We start from the raw sequence: 24,037 nt of genomic DNA on the forward strand, positions 1-24,037 counted from the left end.
AGAGAGAGAGAGAGAGAGAGAGAGAGAGAGAGAGAGAGAGAGAGAGAGAGAGGAGAGTCTGGCATGATCTATTCTTGAGGAAGTCATGTTGCTCTTTGTGACCTTCAATTCTTTTTCTAGATGTTCACTAACCATCCCTTTAATAATACATTCCAAGATTTAGGCAGAAATTGAAATCAATCTGACTGACCTATAGTCAGGCTCCATTTTCTTCTTTTATTGGAAAATCAGATCATTTTGCCCATCTCTAATCATGTAGTACCTTCCTCGTTCTCCACAATCATTCAGACATCATTGATAATGATTCAACAATCACATAAAGACTTCAACTTTGCCAAAATGGAAATGGCCATTAAATAAGAATTGGACCAAAGATCTTTACTTATATACATAAACTAGAGGATTATGATACAGCTGTTGTTCGGCTCCAGGCCACGAAACAGTCTTAATAATAAGTTGGGCTTTTTTTTATTTCCATAATTCAACCTTATTGGATAGAGTCCAATATTTTTGCTTTAGTACTTTGAAAAATCTGTGATCTCCGTGAGTGTAATCCTACCACCAATGCACGTTGCCATTCATATTTTCCCGTAAATACTCCATGGATGACTTATCCAATGCATTGGGTGCCTTCTTTTTGTTCTTTATCTTGGAGTACCAATTTACCTCATCATCTCTTTTTTGATCAAACAAATTCTTGATAAGGTCTCTTATCACACTTACTGAGTTTAAGTCATCATTGGTAACATAATGCATTCCATTTATATCCACCATCATCTTTCCTTTACCCTTTGATTTATGATTTTAATTCTTTTGAGATCATGGTTTTTCATATTTTGCAGTCATACAAAATCACTAGAAGAATATTGGCATTTAAAGAGATGATTCTGGTTGAATTTTACTCACAGTGAATAAGATTTTTTAGGAAGATCCAATGTAGATACATATTTGGGAAGGAAAGTAATAAGCCAGGCACTGTGCTAAGAACTTTACAAATATTATCTTCTATCCTCACAACAATAATTCAAGGTAGGTAGTATCATGATCTCTATTTTACACTGAGAAAACTGAGACAGATAGAGGTTGAGTGACTTGTCCAAGGTCCACAGCTAGAAAGTATCTGAGGTTAGATATGAACTCAGGTTCAGCACTCTGTCAGCTACGCCACCTAGCTGCCACACAATACCCTCTGTCTGGACCTCTTAAGAGATAATTCTACCCTATTTTTTCCTCCCTCTGCTTTGTGTATATGTATGTGTACATACACACACATAATGATAGTATGGTGAGATATAGAGATAGAGATGATAGAAATAGATATAGATGTATCAATTACTTATTATTACAAGAGCACTGGGTTGGTCCTTAAGTGACTGACATGCAAAGTGCTTATAAGAAATGGTCATTAACATCTTGGAACTTATAATCTTGTTGCCACATAATAAATGCTTACTACATGCCTGTTGACTGATTGCTTGAGGATGGTAGTCATAATACATAATATTAGATGATAAGTGCATTAGAGAGTTACAAACTAAATGTTACTTAATAGCTCTGGACTAAGTTTGTAACTCTGGCCATGTTACTTCTCTGCTCAGACATCAGATGTCAATTTGTTGCCTACTAAGTAAAATAGCCATAAACTGTGGGCTCCACTGGTATTCATTCAATGTCAAGAGATCTGGAAGAAGATGCCAAAAGGGTCTACTTAATGTACTTAGACATAGGGCTGGTATCTCCAAGATGTAGGCAGATGTTCTCTCCAATTTAAGCCCTAGATACATAGTATAAATTCAAACTTGTATCTAGCTTTTAGACAGACTTGGCATAGCCCTCATAGAAGGCTGCCCCATCACTAGTAGGGTAGATTGGACTGCAGAAATGAGAGTATACTCTAAATTAACTAATAAGGAATTAAGAATGAGAGGCAGAGAACCAAGAAACTTAACTCTATGCCATGCTGTAAAATCACAGATCAAAAGAAATCACACCATACTATAACTCACTAAGTGTTCCTTGGCTCACAAGGCAAGACCTCCCCCTCCCTGGGAGCCCATGAGATAGGATGGGGGAGAAGAGGAACATAAATGTGCCCCAGAGGCAGTTGGCTGCACCTCCCCACAGTGGACAAAGATATAGGTTCCCTATAGTGGCAAATAACTTCCACAGCTGAATACCTGATAAACAGATAACCAGCTCACTGATATCCTCACAGGAGTTGCGAGATTGGGGGGGGGTGGTGGGGAGGGGGAAGGTGGGCTTGGAAATGGGATAGAAAGGGAGATAGAAAGTGTGAGTCAGTGAAACCTATTTGATTCAGCCCCATCCTCTAGGAAGGATGTTTGTATGCTAAGGCTTATCCGATCCAGATACCAGGCATCTACACACACATATGCGCGCACCAGATTTCATCCTATGGCACAGTTAGAATTAAGTTTCCTGGCTCCCTGCCTCATGCCAATAATGCCAATACATTATTTTTTTAAAGCAACTGGGGTTAAGTAACTTGCTCAAGGTTATATGGCCAGTTATTTTGTGTGGGTGCCAAGTATCTGAGGCTGGAACCGATCTCGGGTCTCCCAACGCCGGGACGCTCTTACTCACTGCACGACCTGGCCGCCCCCGCCAATACATTATTAAACAATTCAGAGCATATCCTCATTTCAGTCACCCACCAAAACCCACTGCTGGGTAATCATCTATTAGTATGACATCAGCTCTTTGTTCATCCCTGAATGTCTGTCACTGACGCTTGACTGGGTGGCATGAACATCCTGCCGCACCCACCCTTCCTAGACACTAGCCCCATTTTGCCTGTGAAATCGTGGGGCACTGGTGGCTATATATCCTATGCTGTTCCCTGTTGGCATCTGTTTATCCCATAGTACTACTATGCCTGTGTGGCAGTGTCTCTTTTCAGGAACAGCTCTCTCCCCTTTTGCACTGCAAAGGCCCTTCACAATTTGACACCATCCAAACTTTCTAGAGTTATATTTAACAATACCCAAAGAGGTACTTTGTGTCCTAGACTACTCTGTTCCCCAAACATACCCTGTCTTTTCCTTTCTGGTGTTGCCATTGCTCCCTCTGGCTAGAATACACTCCTTCTTCCTCTTTCTCTCCATCTCTTGAATTCCTTCTTATCCTTTAAAACACAACTGAAATGTTATTTCTTCCATGAAGTTTTCTCTTATTCTCCCAGTTAGTTAATGATAATTTTTTCCTGCTTATACCTCAAGCAGTATTTTGGTTTGTATCTCTCTAAGGTATTTCTGTGTTATTTTGTATTAAAATCATTTGTGTGTATGTGTATATGTACATATATATGTGTGTGAGTGTATGTATATGTGTATGTGTATTGTGTGTATGTATATTTATATGTATATATAATATTCCCTTATTGACCGTGAACTACATGAAGACAGGGATTATATCTTTTCTCAACTTTGATCTCCCTAAAGCCCAATAGGAGGTGATTAAGAAATGCTTTTAATTTAAATTTTAGAGCTGGAAGAAAACCTAAAGATCATCTTGCCCAATTTTTTTATAGAGAAAGAAACAGATCTTTATTATAGTCTGTGGCATAATGTGAGTTGCCTAAGGCAACACGGGTTATGTGGCAAAAACTGGAATAAAACTATAATTATTGATTTCCCCAGAATTCTTCTATTATACCATTCTGTCCCCCTCTTCATGTTTTGAGTCCCTAAGGGAGTGTCCTCAGTATAATAGGTATGTAGTAAGTGTTGATGATTAAAGAAAAATATAGAAATGGAATTGCCATTCAAGTCTTACTCCAATGCATCGTTATGGTATAGAGAAAGCTTTGCATTCTCAAAAACTGTACCAGGAAAGCACAGTCTCACCTAGTTCTAACCAAATAAAAAGGCTCCTTTTATGGTTCTGGTAAAATAATGTGTGTGTTTCATACAAGGACCAAGCTACCTAAGGTCCATTACCATAAATTTGACCGCTAGATGATGAAATTATTAACCATAGCAATTCATAGAACATAGTGAGATTGCAATCTGCATCAGTGAAGGGACTATGTCAATAATCTCTCAAAATATTAAAGAACTGACAGAGTCCTCCCAGTGTTTACCATTTTATTAGAGAAACAACCTTATACCTAATAAATACTAAATACTTTCAGCAAGATGATGGTGTGAATAGTAATGACTAAGCCCAGTTTCTATGCACCACCTCAAAATAATGGCGAATGCAACAAATAGAACTAAAAAAAAAAAAAAACAACAAAAAAGAAAAGAAAGTTGAAAAAATTCACAGAAAACAAACCTGTCAAGGAAAAGAAAAAACAAAGAAATAGGTAAGCAGAAACATGCCCAACCTAATATAGTACATCAATATTAGTAAAATCATGGCAGGGTGGCTAGGTGGCACAGTGAATAGAGCACCAGCCCTGGAGTCAGGAGGACCTGAGTTCAAATCCAGCCTCAGACACTTAACACAAAAAACTAGCTGTGTGACCTTCGGCAAATCAACCCCAAATTGCCCTGAAAAAAAAAGCATACCAAACCTCCAGAAGGAAAGGACAACACTATAACAATTATTCGATTAATAATTAGACATTTATTAAGCACCTACTATGTACCAGGCACTGTGTCAAGTGTTCAAGTTCTAAAAAAAGAGGCAAAAGATAGTTTCTGCCCACAAGGATATTACAATCTATTGGGGTAACAATATGAAAACACACACACACACACACATATATATATATATATATATATATATATATATTAAGCTAAGCTATATACAGAGTAAATAAGAATTAATTAACAGAGAGGGAATCATTATGAGGGGCTGGAGAAGACTTCTGTAGAAAGTGGAATTTTAGTTGGTACTTCAAAGAAGCCAGGAGATCAGTAGCTGGAGAGGAGGAAGGAGAGCATCCCAGGCATGAGAGACAACCAACAAAAATTCCCAGCCAACAATTATACTTCTAGAAGAAAGAACCAATATACTGAAAGAATGTCCAGAATGATTTAGAGTCAGGGTGTGTGAAAATGAAGATCTGCCTCTATAACACTGGAAATAGTTTTGCCTAAGGTTTAAGATGATGATAAGTTACATTTATTGACCTTTTAATTGATAGAAATAGAAACATGGTAGATGAAGCAATAAACTCGTGAGGAACAAAATTGGCTCAGGTAGAATGAAAAGTGATGAGATTAAAGAACAAACAATACAGCAATTTTTTTAATTGTAAAATTGGAAATAGCTAGGTGGTGCAGTGGATAGAGCAGCAGCCCTAGAGTCAGGAAGACCTGAATTCAAATCCAGCCTCAGAAATTTACTCTCTGTGTGACCTTGGGAAAGTCACTTAATCCAAATTGCCTCCAAAAAATAAATGAATAAAATAAAATTATAAAACTGGAAGAAGAGGTTAAGTTTCTACCTACTAAAATAATAGAGCTAGAAAGCACAATGAAATCAGAAAATCTGAGAATTGTTGGCCTTCTAGAAAAATACAAAGAAACAAAGAGTCCAAGGATTATAGGAAACAATATCAAATAAAATTGCCTATATTGGAAAGGAGAGAATGGAATGACAATCAATAGGATATTGAGAGAGGGTAACCCTACATTTGACCCATCCAGTGATATAATTATCAAGTTCTAGAGTTCTAACATCCAGGTATAGAGGCTTGAAAGCAATTCATGTTAGGAGCAAACTAGTTTGAATAACTCAAGATTATCAAACAAAAACAAGATGTAATAAAATATAGAGAAAATCAAGAGAAATTGACCTGCACTGCAAAATTAATTCTCCTATAAAACCTAAAGATGCTCCTTCATAGGAAAAGTCATTCTTCAATTATGTCAGAAACTTTCATTCTGAAAATTGAGAATTTAATGGTGTCTTTAACAATGAATTAATAATGACCAAACAAGCTTTAAGAGGAGATTTTGAAAACTAAAAGGTGAGATTAATACTTTTAAAACTAAACTGATCAAGAAAACTAAAAACTTTTTAGAGACAGTAAAACCAAATTAATAAAATCAAGAATATAAAGGACAAATTCACAACAATTGTAAAGAAAACAAGGAAAATTACCAGAAACTAATCTGACTAACTATATGACAACAAAACTGACAGTCTAAAGGAACTATATAAATAACTGAAATCAAATGCTAAAAATATCAAATAAATTATCTAAATAACCCCTCAAAAAAGTAAATAAACTACACAAGAAAATCCAGGTATAAAATAATAAATTCTATCATAAATATAAAAATCAAGTAATCTCTGTGAGTAAACATTCTATCAAACTGTTTCTGTGAGATGAATTTGGTACTAATTCCCGAACCAGGAAAGGATAAAGCAGAAAAAGGAAATTAGATTACTATGATAAATTAATATTGAAGCAAAAATATTTTTAAATTCTGACAAAGAGATTATACCTATGTATTTTCTTTAATTTACTGTGACCAAGTTAGATTTATACAAAGGAGTTAAGTATGGCTCAACATTAGGAAAGTCACTGGTGTAATAAATATTTTAACAGATCTATGATGTTATTAATGTTAGGAACTTCTATTGAAAAACCTCTGTCTAGGCAGAGAGGTGGTGCAGTGAATAGAACACTGGCCCTGGAGTCAGGAGGACCTGAGTTCAAATCTGGCCTCAGACACCTGACACACTTAACTAGCTATGAAAATGCCTTGCCTTCTCCCCTCCAAAATTAAAAAAAAACCCTCTATCTGCCCATGAAATCAGCACCTGCTCTGCAATTTAAGAGTCTTAGAGTACTGTGTAGAACACTGACACACTGACTGGGACACTTAAGTGATTTATCTAAGATCACATAGCCATTAGGTGTCAGAGGTGAGACTTGAACCCAGGTCCTCCTGATTTTGAGACCAGTTTTCTATCAACCACATCATATTACCTCTTATTATATTTAATATTAGAAGCAACATAAAGAAAACCACATGATTATGTATTAAAAACAGGAAAAGTCATTGATGAAATATAGAACTCATTTTAAAAAACATGTCAAAACTTTGTAAATAAATACAATTTTAAACAAAATTCAGATTTTTAAAAAATTGGTCAATATTGGTACTAATTTGTAAAGTAATTCACCTGTCCCTTCTTTTTACTAATAGAAAACTCCTAGAGTATAAATCTTAAGCACTCATTCATGTTGTTTTACATAAGTATTTCAAAAATCATACATTAGGAGTATTCAACAGTAATATTTTAGGGATTTGAAGAATATATTGAAACAAAATTTAGAAATAAACTTTTTTCATAATGGTAGAATAGACTGAGAGAGAGGAAAATCTGAGTTCAAATCCTACCTCAATTACCTGACATTTGTGTGCCTTTGAGTCAGCAACTTAACCTCACTGAGTCTCAATTCTTCATTTGTAAAGCAAAAGATTTAGACTAAACTTACGTCTCTTCCAGATCTACTTTGATGCTCCTATGACTCTAAAAGTGCCATGTTGTATGATACAAATAAAAAGTGTTACAAAGGTTCAGAAAAAGGAGAGATCAGTGTAAGGTAGAATAGTTGCAGAAGGCTTTGGAGTTGAGAAAAGACTTGAACTAGGACTTGAAGGATGGGTATGATGTGGAAGATGAAGAGGAGGGCATGAGTAAAAGCATAATCATCAAGTATTTTTACAAACATAAAGATAAAATGGACATTTGGATCCAGGCTATGGGAAGGGGAAACATCTGGGTACTAGGAAAAGGACATCTAGCTGAAGGAAGGGCCAAATTACAAATATTTTCCAACTCTTACACACTCATTGAAACACCAATAATGCAGAAGAGAAATGCTCCATCAAGAAACAAATGGCCCCACAAAAAGGAGCTCTTACACAACAGGCTCCTGATGTCATTTTTCTATCAATGATGGTTTTCCTTCTTCAAGAGTTATCTAACAAGGGCCATAGGTTGATAGACTTGTGGTCTCTAGAGTCAAGAAAACATATGTTTTGTGTTGAAAAGTTAATAATAAGGACCGAGGAAAATGCTGTGGGATATTACAGCAAGTGTTAGTTCTGGATCACAACCAGTCTGCTATTTGTATGCAGTAGGCAAGCTGCCATCTTCTCAAGCCTGAAGTCTGGAGCTCTACACTAAAGCTCTATTTTTAAACACAAACATACACAGATACACACGGGGCTGCATGGAGCTAGCTCATTAACACTTGTATACAGAGCAAATAGCAAATAGTAAAACTCAAGTTAAAATTAATACTCTCATTAAAACATCTATTTGGTTTTTTTTTTTTGTGAAACTATGTAAACTCAAGGCATCCCTTTCTTTTCTTTTTTCTTCTTTTTTTTTTTTTACAAATCTATGACTCTTTAAACCAAAATAGAAGAAAAATAAAGAGGGAGAAAAATGAGTGACCATCAGCATATTTAGAGGAGACTCTTACTGCCAGCAAAGGAGGGCGAGTCTTAAGGTCCTTCTTGTGGTTTTAGCACAGGCTGAGGCACATGTTTTGACTTGAGATTCAAGCCTGAATCTAAATTCGTAAACACTTTTAACTTTTTTCCCCTATTCCTGCCCACAGTGTAATAAATTTTTTTTTTGCTTTAGTGAGGCAGTTGTAACATTTTGTTCCTGGGGACTAAGAAAAGTGCATGTGACCAAAACAAGTAAACTAACAGTGAAAATTATTTTACCTAGAGCTATTATTACTAGATGATCAATATATAGTATTATCTAAAGTTTATCAATAGGCTTTAATTCTCCTGAGCCTTTCTATGATCTGAGGATCAACATACAGGCATTTTTGCCATTGTCACCTGAGGAGCTAATTCTAACAACATGACCTTTCAAGTCACACAATACCTTTCTCCTTCCAGACACAGAAACCAGAGGAGCTTCTCAAGGGAAAGGCTTGTGGTGGGGCAATTGGTTATGTAGATATATCTTTCATTTTGCTTCCCTTTCACCTTTTAATTATTAGAACATGAAAAAATTAAAAATGATATATACTATGTTCACTTGCTTAAAATAAGATGAATAATAATTACTAGCAGTTACATAGTTAAGGTTTACAAAGCATTTTACATGTTATCTCATCTGATTCTTACAGCTTTGTAAATTAGTTGCTATTATAATTCCCATTTTACAGATGAGAAAACTGAGGATAAGAAAGATCAAGAAACTAGCCCAAGGTCACACAGATAGTAAGTGCCTGAGACAGATTTTAACTCTGATCTTCCTCACTCCAAGTCCAACACTCTATCCTCTGCTCCACCTAGCTGCCTAAAATAAAAAGTTAATGCTGAAAAAATATTCTTTAAAAAAAAAAATCTATCGAAACCAACATAGAGACAACATTGGTATTCAGCTGCCAGCAATCTGGTGATCTCTATAAAATGCTGATACAAAATTTATCAGGAAAATTTTTTCATAGTGGTAAAGTGTTGGATTTTGAGTCAGAAAGACCTAGTAGTATCAAATACTGCTATCAGATACTTTCTAGTTGTGTGACTCAGGGTAAGTCATTTAATCTCACTGAACTTCAGTTTCTTCATTTCAAAAATGAGAAGAATAGTGTCTATGACATGTATCTCACAGGGTTGCTGTGAGGCTCAAATGGATGGATTTTTAAAAGCACTTATTAAACACTTACTATAAAGCATTAAGGATTTTAAAAAAGGCAAGACAGTCCCTGATGTCAAGAAACTCATTCTAATAGGAAGATTGAGATAATGTGTTAAACACTTTGAATTCTTAAAGTGCTATTGGCAGGGCTATGGAAGAAATCACCAGAGTGGGGAATGTAGAGAAATGTGGCTGAGACTTTTCTGAAATAGTGATGAGAAGTCATTAATTAGGAGAATGGGATGGGCTAGGGCAGACATTCCAAAGATGAAAGAGTTAAAACTCCCAGGGCCTGGTCTTTGGTAGAGCTGTGATTGCTATTAGTGAGACTGGTAAAAATGGCCAAAGACTGGAGAGTGAGTGGTCACATGCAGGCTAAGGGACGTCATTAGTAAAAGAATTTAACCAATCAGAATAGCTCAAAATATTAATCCCACCGCAAAATCCCACCTCCTCTTTTGTTCTACTATATTTTCCTGATTTCTGTTCATACAACTATAACATAGTTTCATTGACTAGTCTAGACAATCCCCCCCAAAAGTAAGCATTTTTAACTCTGTATATGCCATTTTTACTTACCTATTTATAGTGATAGCTCTAGACTCCATATTCTAGAATGAGAAAGGATTCTAAGGGTATTTTTGGATAGTTTTGAGTTTCTTTCTCTAATACTATCTGAGAGAATCTTCCCCCATTCCACTGTTTGACACACACACACACACACACACCTGATAGTAATTAGCTCTCCAATGCCACTTAACTAATTAATACCAATTAGGTTTCACAGAAGGACAATTACTGAAAAGATATAGCAAAACAAGAAATGATGAACAGGCAGACTTCAGAAAATCCTGGGAAGACTTATATGAACTGATGCTGAATGAAGTGAGCAGAACCAGGAGAACACTGTACACTGTAATAGCCACAGCGTATAATGACTGATTTTGATAGACTTAGCCCTTCTCAGCAATTCAAGGACCTAAAACAATTCCAAAGCAATCATGATGGAAAATGCCATCCATATCCAGAGAAAGAACTATGGAGTCAGAATGCAGAGCAAAGCTGGCTATTTTTTGTTTTGTTTTCTTTCTCCTGGTTTCTCCCATTCATTATAATTCTTCTATGCAACATGACTAATGTGAAAATGGGTTTAATAGGAATGTATGTGTAAAGCCTATATTAGATTGCATGCTATCTTGGCGAGGGAGAGGGAGAAAATTTAAAACTTATGGAAGTGAATGATGAAAACTAAAAATAAAAAAATAGCTAATAATAAAAAAGATATTATTAACTAATAATTAAAAGTCTTAGTCTTGGGTACTGCTGGACGCAATCCCACTAGTGAACAAGGCTGGATCACTCAGCTCCTTCCCTCAGGACCTCACTGGCCACGAAAACTTTAATGGATTCCTCTCTTGGATTCCCTGGTGGTTTGTCTTCTGATCTTTCAAAGATAGTAAAGTCACAGCTGTCACCAATCTCCTTCACCTAAAAACAAGAAACAGAGGACAACACAGACAAAGCTACAGCATTTCCATGCTCTCACTCAAAGGCCACACTGGAGCAGCTTCATGGGGGAGAAAAAAGACCGAGGTCTCTCTTTCCACAAGGACTTTCAGTAGTTTTTGCCTCTTTACTTGAACACACCAGTGAGGAAAAATTAAAAGTCAAGAAAGTGGCCCATGCTGACTGTGCCATGCTGCCTTCTGAATGTACCCCAACTTTGGCTTTGCAGCCAATCAACACACAATTAGCAGATCCCAACCAACTAAAGGAACAAATGTTCCAAATTGGGGAACAGGTCACTTCCATTATATGTCATCATGCCTTTCTGGAAGTAGGCTCCCCAGGCTCTTCCCCATGGGGGATTGTATCAGCTCCTCAATACAGCACACACACCCCCATTACATATTTATAGAATCAGGAAAAGGAATAAAATCACAAATATATTTAAACAAGTACCATACATGTTATGTACCAACATCTTTCCAGACTTAGAAAATTTTAACCCATCTTTAGACATATTCCAAACTCAGGAATTTGAAGGAAGACTGAGTTCAATTCTCTAACCTCACTGTTTTTTCCCCTCCAGGAGTAAACAAAAGGCAACCTTTCCCTCCTGTAAGGAACAAACTATAAGACTTAGTTCCCAAATGCTGATCCATTCCCAACCTTGAAGAGAGGAGAAACATATAGGCCCCAGCTCCAAATACTACCACTGTTTTTGTTCATAATTCTATTGTAGAAGATAGCTTTCTCTCTCTGACTACTAGCTCTGTTTGTTATGTAAGTTATATATGAGTTATATAAGATTTCAACAACTTGTCCTGGCTTATTTGTCATTAGCAGAGGGATATGTTGTAGAGTCAAGGGCAGACTAGGTGACTTTGACCAACTAGCCTTTTCTGTCCTTCTGGGTCCTTGAATCTTGCATGTAGTTATTTGCACGTTGTTTTCCCCCACCATCCCTAGAATTTTTTTTTCACATTAAATTTATTTTTTTACTTTTAGTTTACAACATTCAGTTCCAGTCCCTTGAGTTCTGAATTTTCTACCCCTTTCTCTCCTCCTCCCTCCCCTGCCATGGCAGCTTGCAATCCAACATAGGTTCTACAAATACCTTCACATTAAACATTAGTTAAGTTGTAAAAAATAATTATAACCAATTGAATAAACAAAGAGAAAGAAGAAACAGAACAAAACAAAAAAGGGAGAGCAAGCAGTTTGCTCCAGTCTGCATTCAGACTCTGCAGTTCTTTCTCTGGATGTCACCCCTAGAATTTGATCTCCTTGAGCACAAGGGCCATGTTTTTGTCTGTATTCTGAATCGTTAACACAGCATCTGGTACATAGTAAGCATTTAATAAGTGCTTGTTGACTGACTGACTGACCGAAACCATAGGACAGAGAATTAAATACTGCTGCTTTTTCATTTCTGTTGCAACAAAGTCTTGTGTGACCTTTAGTGGGTTAACTTTTCTGACATTCAATGATCTATCCTATTCAAAAAGCATGTCCCAGCCGCCTGATATGTTAGGAAGGATCCTAAGATAGAATTATGGATGAAGACTGTTTCATAAATGAGCCATATGTTTGGTGCCTAGATGCTAGGGAAATAAATAAATTATAAGTGCCAGATAGAATACGATATTTGGTGGGAATTCCCATGGCATATTAAAATGAAGTCAGATCCAAGCCAAATGCAAAACATCCAAGACATAGTAAAATGTCCCAGAGCAGAAAAGAATATAATATTCTCAAGTGGCAAAATGGAAAGTACACTGAGAGTCAGCAGACCTGGGTTTAAGTCTCAGATCTGCCATCCATTAGTTGGTTTGCCACTTTGGGCACATCACTTAATGCCTCAGAGCAACATTTTTGTCATCTGAAAGATGAGACTAATAATGCTTGTCACAGCTACTTCATAGAATTGTTGTAAAAAATAAATGAGACAACACTGTGAAGGCACTTTGGAAATGTAAAGTGCTATATAAATGTCAAATACCCGCTTATTCATCTAACTCAGGGGTTTTAAGACAATCAAAGCTAAGGATTTATCATTCGTTTTTCTTTATATGACCCTGATTACTTTAGTCTTTGCTCTATTCTGTATACATTATCTATTGATTCACTAGGTTGTAAATATTCTAATGTGTTGCTATAATGAAACAGCAACCCATCTTCTAACTAAAAAAAAACCAAACATCAATAAGGATGCTTCTTACTGATGAATTATTTTTCAAATGTTAGTTGTGGAGAAAATGGACAACGTCACAGGTGGCATGGAGACATCACATTTAAGATACAACGAGAAACTCACAGAAGTGGAAAGTGATCTGAAGAAATTAGGTAATCTGCAAATGGAACAAAATTTATTTCTCTAATTCTAATTTGCATAAATAAGTAAAGCTTTTTCTAGCAGAATTCTTGTACACTCATAGGTAGCCAGAAGAATGTTTAGATTTTGCATTATTGGTAGAGTCTTTCCACTGAATGCAGTTCAGAAAAAATTTAAAGCTAAGGATTGTTTTGGGAATAGGTCCAATAAAATCTTTAGTAGGCCAAATAAAATCTTAAAACCTGTCCCAATCTTAGAGTGCTATAAATGCCCTTCATTAAATGCTCTTTACTTTAATATGCTTCATTTATAAATAACAGTTGCATAAATTAGTTTCCTATCTAAAAAACGGACTGCAAATTCTATTCCTCCATTTCTTACCCAGAGAAAAAAAATATTTCTGATGATTAAGGAGCAATAAGTTATTTCCCCCCATGATATCCTACCCTGTGGCCTAGAGCAGGGAAAATTTTGAGGGCACAGAGTCATTCAACCATAATTGTTTGGCAGTCCTAATATTGGGCATTCTTGAGATATATCCATATAAATCAGGTTGTTGAGAGTTCAAGCTACCCAGTTTGGGAGCACATGCTTTTCATGCATGTAAATCTAAATCTGTGCATTCCCAGATCATTCCTCCAAAAGTTCATACACACCAGCACATGTCAATTAAAAATCAGACCCTAAAAATCAGCCATGACTGATTTTAACTTCCTTCAATGACCTTGTGTCTCATTAATAATATTTTCTGTTCCAGGAGACCAAACCGGGCAGAAAGCTGTGAGCACCAACACAGAACTTTCCTCCTTCAGATCGGACATACTGGACCTTAGACAACAACTTCGTGATATTACAGAGAAAACCAGCAGAAATAAGGATGCGCTAGAAAAATTACAGGAGAGTGGGAATATCCTGGATGACAGGCAGAGTCAAATGAAAGAAACATTGGAGAATAACTCTTTCCTGATCACCACTGTCAACAAAACCCTCCAGGCTTACAATGGTTATGTCAACAACCTGCAGCAAGACACAAGCGTTCTCCAGGGAAACCTGCAGAGCCAAATGCATTCACACAACGTGGTCATCATGAACCTTAACAACCTGAATCTAACACAAGTGCAGCAAAGGAACCTAATCAGCAGTCTGCAGAGATCTGTGGACGACACGAGCCAAGCTATCCAGCGAATCAAGAATGATTTCCAAAATCTGCAACAAGTTTTCCTTCAAGCAAGGAAAGACACCGATTGGCTTAAGGAGAAAGTACAGAACTTGCAAATGCTGGCTGCCAACAACTCAGCCTTAGCCAAAGCTAACAATGATACTCTGGAGGACATGAATAGCCAACTTAACTCTTTCAATGGTCAACTGGACAATATCACTACCGTCTCACAAGCCAATGAACAGAATCTGAAAGACCTCCAAGACTACCACAAGGAGTCAGAGAATAGGACCACCACCAAATTTAACCAGCTAGAGGAACGCTTTCAACTTTTTGAAACAGATATAGTTAACATTATTAGCAATATCAGCTATACGGCCCACCACTTGCGGACGCTGACCAGCAACCTGAATGAGGTGAGGACAACTTGTACAGACACCTTAACCAGACACACAGATGACCTAACTGCCTTGAACAATACACTGGCCAACATTCGTTTGGATTCTACAACTCTCAGGATGCAACAGGACGTCATGAGATCGAGGTTAGATATTGAAGTAGCCAACTTGTCTGTGATCATGGAAGAAATGAAGCTGGTAGACTCCAAGCATGGCCAGCTCATCAAGAATTTTACAATACTGCAAGGTAAATGGAAACCACAGCTTTAGCTTACATTTTTTATTCTGCTCTTGGTGCAAAGCGTCACAGCCTGTGGTGGTACTGGGCACTGAAAGTTAGAAGACATTAGCCCAATTTCCCCAATGCCTTAGCTATTTTACAGTTATAAGTCAAGCCCCTTTATGGGTTTCATTAATCCTTCCAAGTCACAAGGATACCATTTATCCAGTTCCTGCCTCATTAAATTAAGTACAGTCCTCAAACCACAGGCTACAGGACGATATTGTAAGTGAGACTGCATTATAATGAGGTCCTTTTGGTGATTAGAACCCTGGGACAGAATCCAAAACTGACCCATTTATACCATATTCCACACAAAAGCATATTGCATTATAGCAAGGCTCAACTTTGCAACCTAATGGCCTGAAAAACTTCATCCTAGTCTGTCATCAAACTCTCATAAGCATTGTAAGATGAGGTTAAATATGGGGGTCACAAGAAGTTTTGTAGGACTGAGGGGCTTCCTCCACAGATCTGGGCACCCCAGCCTGAGAAACAGTGCTAGATAGCTCTAGCAAAGTTAATTTTTATAAGGATTCTGAAAAGCAGTTTATTTACAAGGAAGAAGATCAGATAATTTTGTATTAGAAAATATGTAGTAATGTAGCATAAGTTTGAAAAATGAAGATTCAAACACATAGAACTCACTGGGATTTTCACATATGTGAAAATCTGAGGATTCAATGTTATTCATATCTGACTTTTATTTTTCAAGGGCCACTATTTTTTCATTGTGAGTGTTTCCTCAACCAATGCAGACAACATTTGTTCTATCACACAGGGTGTATTCTTAAAAACTTTCCAACAAGAACTTTCCAAAACTTATATCTTTTTTTGGCATAGCCTTCAAGAATTTAGGGTGATCTTTGTACCCCAATTCTCTAAATATTAGGAGTATTTAGGTCAAGAAAAGTCCTCAGGCATTACTCTTTTACATTTTGTTATTCATAATACTTACGTATTAAGGGTGCTTCATCTAACAAGTTCTGTTTTATGCCTATAATGACTATCAGATGACATTAAGGCTATACCTGAAATGTAAAAAGTTGTTGTGAATTCATAGAATCTCTCTGCTTCCTATAGTAAATTATTAAATGCATGATTTATCTCTTCCTTTCTTTCTTAACCTAAACATGGAATAAAGCAGATGATGAGAAGACTGACAACTTATTTGTAACATCAAAAGATAATATTTTTCTGATTTTGTCTTGGAATACTAATATGTTAGTCCCATCCGTTATACTATATATTTTCCCAAAAGCTCTTGGGCAATGTGAGTTGCTAGCTAAGCAGAGAGAAAAAAATGAGTAGTTATGGGGTCAGATGCCACCTTTTCTCTTCTTCTAGGCCCACAGTGGGGAGCATAACAGGGTCAAGTGTTGTGCCCTTAACCACAGAATCATAGAATTGCAGAATTATAAAGGACAGAAGAGGTGATCTAGTGCAACTCCCACTCACAAAACATATTCTATCTCCAACACCCTTATGACCATCAAAGTGACCATCAAAGCTTTACTTAAAGACCTCGAGTAATGAGAAACACATGGTTTCCTAAGTTGGTCCATTTCATTTTGGAACAGCTCTACTTGTTAGAAAATTCCATGTAAGTATTATATATTTCCCCTTGTTCTTTTCTTCAGGGTCAAATGGAAAAAGTTGAATCCCTCTTCCACATGAAGGAGGAGAAGAAGCAAACACATTAAGTGTGTACCATGGGCCAGGCACTGTGCTAATAAGCACTTTACAATGATCTCATTTTTTAATTTAAATTTAAATTGAATTTTCAAAATTAAAAATCAGATCCTTCTCCACCGCCACTGCAAGACTTCTCTTCTCCAGGCTAAACCATTCCTCCCATGAAATGGTTTACCTTTCTCTGGAGTCATTTTAATTTTTCAGCATCTCTTCTAAAATGAGGTGCCCAAAACTGGACATACCATACCACTCATGGCCTGACCAGAACAGAGAATAGAAAAGTCATCTCTACTCTCTTGCTCGAGACACTATTTTTTTTAAATCATGTTAAAGCTCCTCTATCACACTGATGAATCATTGAGCTTCCCATCCATAAAAGACCCTAGGTCTTTCTCACATGAACGGCTTTCCAGTTTTCTGTATTTGTAGAGCTGCTTTACATTCATCCTTATCAAGTCATATTTTGGTACCTGGAGCCCACCATTCCCACCTGTCAGAATCCCTTTAGATCTTGGTTCTACCGTCCAACAATGTCAAATCCACTGCAGCTCTTCATACTTTTACACATCTCTGATTATTGAAGTTTTTCCTTACACTGAGTTAAAATCTGCCATTCAACAACTTGCACCCTTTCTTCTTCCTACCTCTGCCCTCTGGGACCAACCAGAACGTGACAGACCCCTCCAACTCTTGAAGATCATCATCATGTCTCCTCTAGGCCTTCTCTTCTATAGGCTTAACATTCACAATTTCCTTCAACCAATCTTCGTTTCACATTGCTGGTGCTGAGCCCTTAGAATCTTAATAAGTTTGTGCTGGTTGATTGATTGATTGATTGATCTTGATTACTGTCCTATTGAAACATTGTAACTTGTCAATGTCCTTCCTAAAATATGGTACCCAAGACAACAATACTTCAGCATGAATTCCTTCCCTCCAAGTCTCAGTGATACTAAGACGTTATTTTTAACCCCTTTGTGTTAAGCCCTTTAGCTCATTTCATTAGCCACACACAACACACTAATTTACAAACATCTCATTCCATCATGTGTTTCTGGGGAATTTTTTTTTGCCATTACCTCCTTTTAGCATTTGAGCCCCTCATTTACAGTTTTAAGCAACTAGAAGAAGTATGGTACCTGACTTCAGAGTAGCTGAAGGAACAAGCTAGTTTTTCCCCAAATACTTTGCCCCATTTAAATGTCAGTGCATCAACATGGCAGGCTTGATTTCAGTCATTCTTTGGGGCTGAGGCAACATGAAATAATGTAAATAGTACTGGCTTTAGAATAAAAGACCTGGCTCTGTGACTTATTCCTTGCATGACCTCCAGAAAGTCAGCTTTGTTTCTCTGACCCTCAGTTTCCCACTCTGTAAAATTTGGTTAAACTAGATCACCTCAGAGATATCTGCTATTTTGTGGACTGCTTGATATCTGCTCGGTTATAGTACTAATAGATTAGATTAGATTGGTTACTATATGTTCCAAAATGCTTCCAAGTTTAGGCTATTTGTTTTTTCAATCAATATTGAGGACATTTTTCATCTAGACAGTTCCCATTTCCAATTATATCAAATCTGTCACTATTATTGCTACTATTTATATTTCCTAATTGATCTCTTGCCAGTAAACATTGTGTTATTGCTGCTTGATCTAATCCTGAGTTCCATCTATAAAACAAAGAAATACAGTAGGAAACTTAGCTGTTCTGAAGAAAATGTTTGCCTATGGAAATTGATTCTTCTAGAGACCACATAACACTTGGGCCACATGAACCAATCAAGAGAAATTTACTTCTATAAATCTATTTCTTCAGAATATCCTACTCTGTTATTGTATTTCTTTGTTTTGTAGATAGAAATCTCATCTAAGACAATGATGAAGTGGTGGAGGATAAAAAAGAACCAGGCATTATTGGATTATGTTGGCTTTATATAGTGCCTTTCCTCCACAAAGCTCAAAATACACTAATGCTTTCCTGGCAGGGCCTCCTTGTCCACTGTAATCCTGCCTTGCACTTTGCATTTGTTCCCTTAAAAGTTTGCCGTGGACACAAGTACAGCTGTGCAAAATTCTTGACTTCCTCAAGAAATGAGCCAAAAGAAGCTGCCTTTGCTGAAGCTAAATTTTATCTGAAATTGTGATTAAACACTGTGCTGAGTCTTTACACTAGGAAGAAGTTCATTTATGAACAAATGAATCTTTCTAGGAAAATATTTTATTTTCACTATAGATAATTTAAGGATTTTCCTATTTACACCAGACAGAGGACAGAAATTCCAGGCCTTGTGTTGCTTGCTTTTTAATAGCAAATTCACTAATAATTGAACCCACTTTTCCTCTTCGTGTTCAAGAACATACGGGTAAAACCATCTGAGTGCTACCCCCTCCCCAGACTCCACAGCATTTCTCTGAGAGAGTCTGTTCTAAGTAAGCAATCACCTACAGGACTGTTGTGGCTTCAAGTAATTAAGAAGAGGCTTCCTGTTCATTCCAAACCATTGTGTACAGACTAGCAGTGGGGGTAAGGAGTAGGCAAGGAAGCTTCCCTAGTCAAGTATCGCTGATAGAATACTAAATCTACACCCTGTTGTTGTTGTTAAGTTATTTTTCATTTGTGTCTGACTCTTTAAAGACCCCATTTGGGGTTTTCTTGGCAAAGCTACTGCCATTTTCTTCTCCAGTTCATTTTACAGTGGGAAACTGAGACAAACAGATGTAAGTGACTTACCCAGGGTCACGCAGCTAGTAAGCATCTGAGGCCAGATCTGAACCCAGGTCTTCCTGACCTCAGGCTTGGCACTTTGTCCACTGCATCACTTTTTTTTTTATATTTTCCAAAGCCATAAATGTAAATAGCTCACAGTTCTATCAAGGTTTTTAAGAGCTCTTTTCTTCCAACAACCCTGTGAAATGGGTTGTATAAATGGTATCATTTCCTAGGTACTTAACATTCCAAGAGATTAAGCACTTTGTTCATAAATGTATCAAAGGATCAAAGCCAAGATTTGAAACCTTATTTCCAGGGCTCTTCCCACTACCTTTTAAAATACAATAGGAGTCATGGGGGGATATGCCTATGAACCCTGCTGAAGCTCATGGGGTCCCTTGCACTTGGGAATTACCTACTGCAGAGCTAAAGTCGATCAAGTGTCCACATTAACTCTGGTACCAATATGGTGAGCCCCCAGAGCAAGGGGCCATCAGACTGCCCAAGGAGGGTGTGAACCAACTATAATATTAATGGAATGTAACATCTTCCCCTCCCATTATAGGTCTCACTTGGAGCCCATTAAGGGAAGCTTACTTAGGGGAGGTTTGCTTGTAGGAAGGCTTTCACACCTTTTGCTAATTTCTAATTAGGCACTGAGTCATGAGGGTTGTGATATCTTCTGGCTCTGAGAAGTATATATATACTCTGAGTTGGTATTTTGCTTTGGGGGCTCACTTATGAGAAGCATCTTGTGATTCCCTGGCAGAGATTCTGAGTGACCATATGTTCAGAGCTCCCTGACTGCTCATATGTAAAGGTTCTCTCAATCTAGGGATGTGTATAAAATGTACAGTTGATTCAAGCAGTCAGAGTCCTGTCTGTTGGTCTTTATTTCTCTGCTTGTATTTTCTCTGTTTGCATTTTCTCTGAAGTTCAGGGTGCTGACTTTTCCCCTGAACTAGTGAATGTGATTTAAAAATAGATTGTTAACCCCTTAAACAGCTATCTTTCCTCGTAAAGCAGATCTAAAAACCTGTGCTAACAGCCATCCTGGTTATGCCAGTGTGGTTGCTGCTCAGGTCAGAAAGAAAGCAGCTCAAAGCTCCCATGCCGGTTAGTAGTAGAATCAGGTCCACGAGTGACTGCTGCTCTTCCCATGTCTCCAAAAGAATAAAATAAAATAGGGATAGTGACTGGACCTGGAATTTCATTGGTGGGCTGGGGAAACTCCTCTACAGGGAGAATTCAATTCTTTCTATATGCAAGTTGACACCTTCTCTGCAATTTTGGAATGAGAGAGTTACCCAAGCATTCAGAGGTTGAGTGAATTGTTCAGAATGACACAGGTAATATGTGGCCCAACTGAGACTTGAACCTAGATCTCCTTGGTTTTAAGGCCATCTGTCTAGCCACTACACTAGGGGTGTCAAACTCAAATAAAAAGAAATCCCTGTAGACTTAGAAAACCACAAATGAATATTATTTATATTACATTGTATTTTTATTTATTTTGTCAAATGTTTCCCAATTACATTTTAATCTGGTCAGTAGCACTGGGGAGTTAGTTGGCTGTAAGCAGCCTTCAGGCCATGAGTTTAATACTTCTATACTACTCCATGACATCACTCTCCCTCCCTCTTCATCCCTCTCCATCTCTTTCCCTCTATTTCTTTCTCTTTCTCCTCCTCTCTCCCTTTCTCCCTTCCTCTCCCTTTTTCATCTCCCTCTCCCTTCCCCTCTCCTTCTCCATCTCTTTCTTTCCATCTCCCTCTCCTTCTTTCTCCTCTTTCCCTCTCCTTCTCCCCCTTTCCAGTCTCCCTCTCCCTCCCCCCCAACAAAATGGATCAATGAATGAATAAATTCATAAATAAATGAACGACTTGCCCAAAGTCACCTAAGCCATAAATGACAGTGCCCAAATTCAAACCCAGATGCTTAGGTTTCCCCTTCCAGCACTCTACCAGCCCACTGTGCTGTGGAGTTCAGATTTCAAAATAACCAACAGTGTCTCTGTTCAAACACAGATTTTGAAATCTTCTTGTTCTTCTTGACTTTTGCCATTTGAATGCCAAAACAGGGCTGGCAAAGTGACTTAGAACATCCTTTTCTCCTTGAATAGAATTTCTAAGATCTTGGAATTTCAAGACTTCAGGAGTTCTCAAATCTAGGGAAAGGAGGAGGGGGGCAGGAATGCAAAACTTCAGAGTTTGGTTATTGTTCATGCTTACGCATTTCTGACTGTTATTGTGATGACTTTAACAGGGGAATGGGCATCCTAGCCCTTCAGAATACTCAGCCAGGGAACCACCCCTTTGGCCTTGAGATTTAATAACAATTTCAACCAGTTTAACAGAGAATCAGAAGTTAACCTGAAATGCTGCCTGAGCTATCACATTTACCTCTACATACATAGTTTAACATTTTTCATCTGAGGGTTAAAGCTGTTACTTGCATATGCTCAGATACATATATAGTTTCCATTGTTTTGGCTAAAGCCGCTTTTCTGAAGATGGATTTTATTTTAGCCTTAACAGCAGCCTAAAAAAAGAAATGGAGGAAGACATAATTAGTCAATGCTTGATGTCATTCCAGATGCTAATAAGTGATGCCAACTTAAGTATTCCATGGGGACAGACTATGACCCTTGGCATCAGTCAGTTACTTTTTATGAGGAGCCAATGCTAACTTTCAAAATGATTTTAGATGTTTTTCTCAATGATCAAACGAATCCATGGCAAACAGGCAAATTCCTAGTCAGGCCCCAATGAAAAGAGTTCACAATGTGCCCTACAGTATGCATATCATGAAATAATACTTTAAACAGTGTCTGAAGGCATTCAGGGTCAGTTCTTAAAGCAGTGATTTGGATTCTGGCAGCAACCTGACACTATGGACAAAGAACTCAAAAACGACATTCTTGGCCAAAAGTTCATGTATAGTCATACATATTAAAGCACATTTTATTAAGAGAGACAGAGATGGTTGTAAATATTCCCCTCTGTGCCTTTATAAAATATCTTTGAGCTATTTAACTCCCACCTGACCAAATCTCTTTGGTTAAAGTAGAAATGAACCTCAAATCAAGGGTCAGACCAACTGACGAGGTACAGAAACCTAATCTTTCCCTAATGAATCCAAAACATTGCACAGGGATGATTTTAGTCATTTGTCCAGAGCAAATTTCCCCCCTTCTTTTTCCTTACATTCTCCATCCTTTACTAGTTCTATAAATCTGTATCATATAAGAATGAATGTGTTTCCTGCTCAAATTTGGTGCTATGGGAATCTGCTTTTGATGTTACCCTTAAGATTGTGATTCAAGCGTATCAAGAACCATTCCCAGCTCTGAGGGAAATCACTAGAAAGCCATAACTGACGCCCCCCTTTTCAAGTAGAATCTCAATTTTAAAAAAAACAGTTCCTGAGGAGACTAGAAACATAGTGCCTCCTAAAGACGAAATACATGATCCACCTGCATAGTGAGAATCATCTGGGTAGAGATGACTGTTGAACCCATAGAGTTGACAAGATCACCAAAAGAAAGTTTGTAGAGAATCCAGGACAGAGCTGGGGTCATTACATCCAACACAGAAGAAAAGATGCCGAAGTAGGGGAGTGTATTTCAGATTTAGAGTCTTGCCCATTATCTCTAACCTAAGGATGGGTCCCAGTCAAAAGATACTCCATTTTGAGCCCTGCCCCCTTCCTGCTCATGGGGTTAGGCAAAGTCAGTCACTGCTGCTCATTTTCTGGTGAACTGGTGAATGTGATTTTAAAAGATTGTGGACCCCTTAAACAGCTATCTTTCCTCATAAAGCCGATCTAACAGCCATCCTGGTTATGCCAGTGCGGTTGCTGCTCAGAGTCAAGGGCAGGGAAGGGGAGAGCAGGGGAGAAGACTGTGCTGGATTCTAGGTCCACGTCTTTGAATTAGCTTGTGTCCCTGCTGCAGTAGCACAAATGGAAGAGATAGAAGAGAGGTGGAGTGTGGACTGTGAGCTTTTCAGCAAGATCCTTCCTCTCTTTCTGTGAGTATTCAACAGGCTGACAAGCAACTCTAAGCTGGGCAGCTTTGACCCAAAAGAGAGAATCAGCTGAGAAGGGACGTGGGGCCAGCTAGAAAAGGGAGAGCCAAGGAACATGTGACGGTGAAGGGATGAAAGGTCTACGTAAAGTAAGGAAGCACTAAATACTCAGCGAAAGAATCCTGAGTTCATTCTCAGCTGCCTTTCAAAGGACTACAAAACCCTATGGGAGGTCGTGATGTGGAGAGCCTGAGAAAAGTGAGAACCTGATCACTGATTTCAGAAGGAAGGAAGGAAGGAGGGAGGGAGGGAGGGAGGGAGGGAGGAA

The 24,037-nt window shown here is 37.8% G+C and overlaps 1 protein-coding gene across 1 annotated transcript in view; it reads left to right on the plus strand.

Annotated features, from left to right (window-relative positions):
* Nucleotides 1–24,037, plus strand: part of COLEC12 (collectin subfamily member 12) — a 237,482-nt gene that overhangs the window by 195,673 nt on the left and 17,772 nt on the right. The window contains exons 4-5 of the mRNA XM_069099739.1: nt 13,351–13,449; nt 14,196–15,242. Coding sequence (XP_068955840.1) covers nt 13,351–13,449; nt 14,196–15,242 — 1,146 coding nt within the window. The remainder of the gene's footprint in view (nt 1–13,350; nt 13,450–14,195; nt 15,243–24,037) is intronic.

Source organism: Petaurus breviceps, unplaced genomic scaffold, assembly GCF_028583685.1.
Source record: "Petaurus breviceps papuanus isolate PSGF00001 unplaced genomic scaffold, PetGlider_PUasm1.0 38, whole genome shotgun sequence".
Taxonomy (NCBI): Eukaryota; Metazoa; Chordata; class Mammalia; order Diprotodontia; family Petauridae; genus Petaurus; species Petaurus breviceps.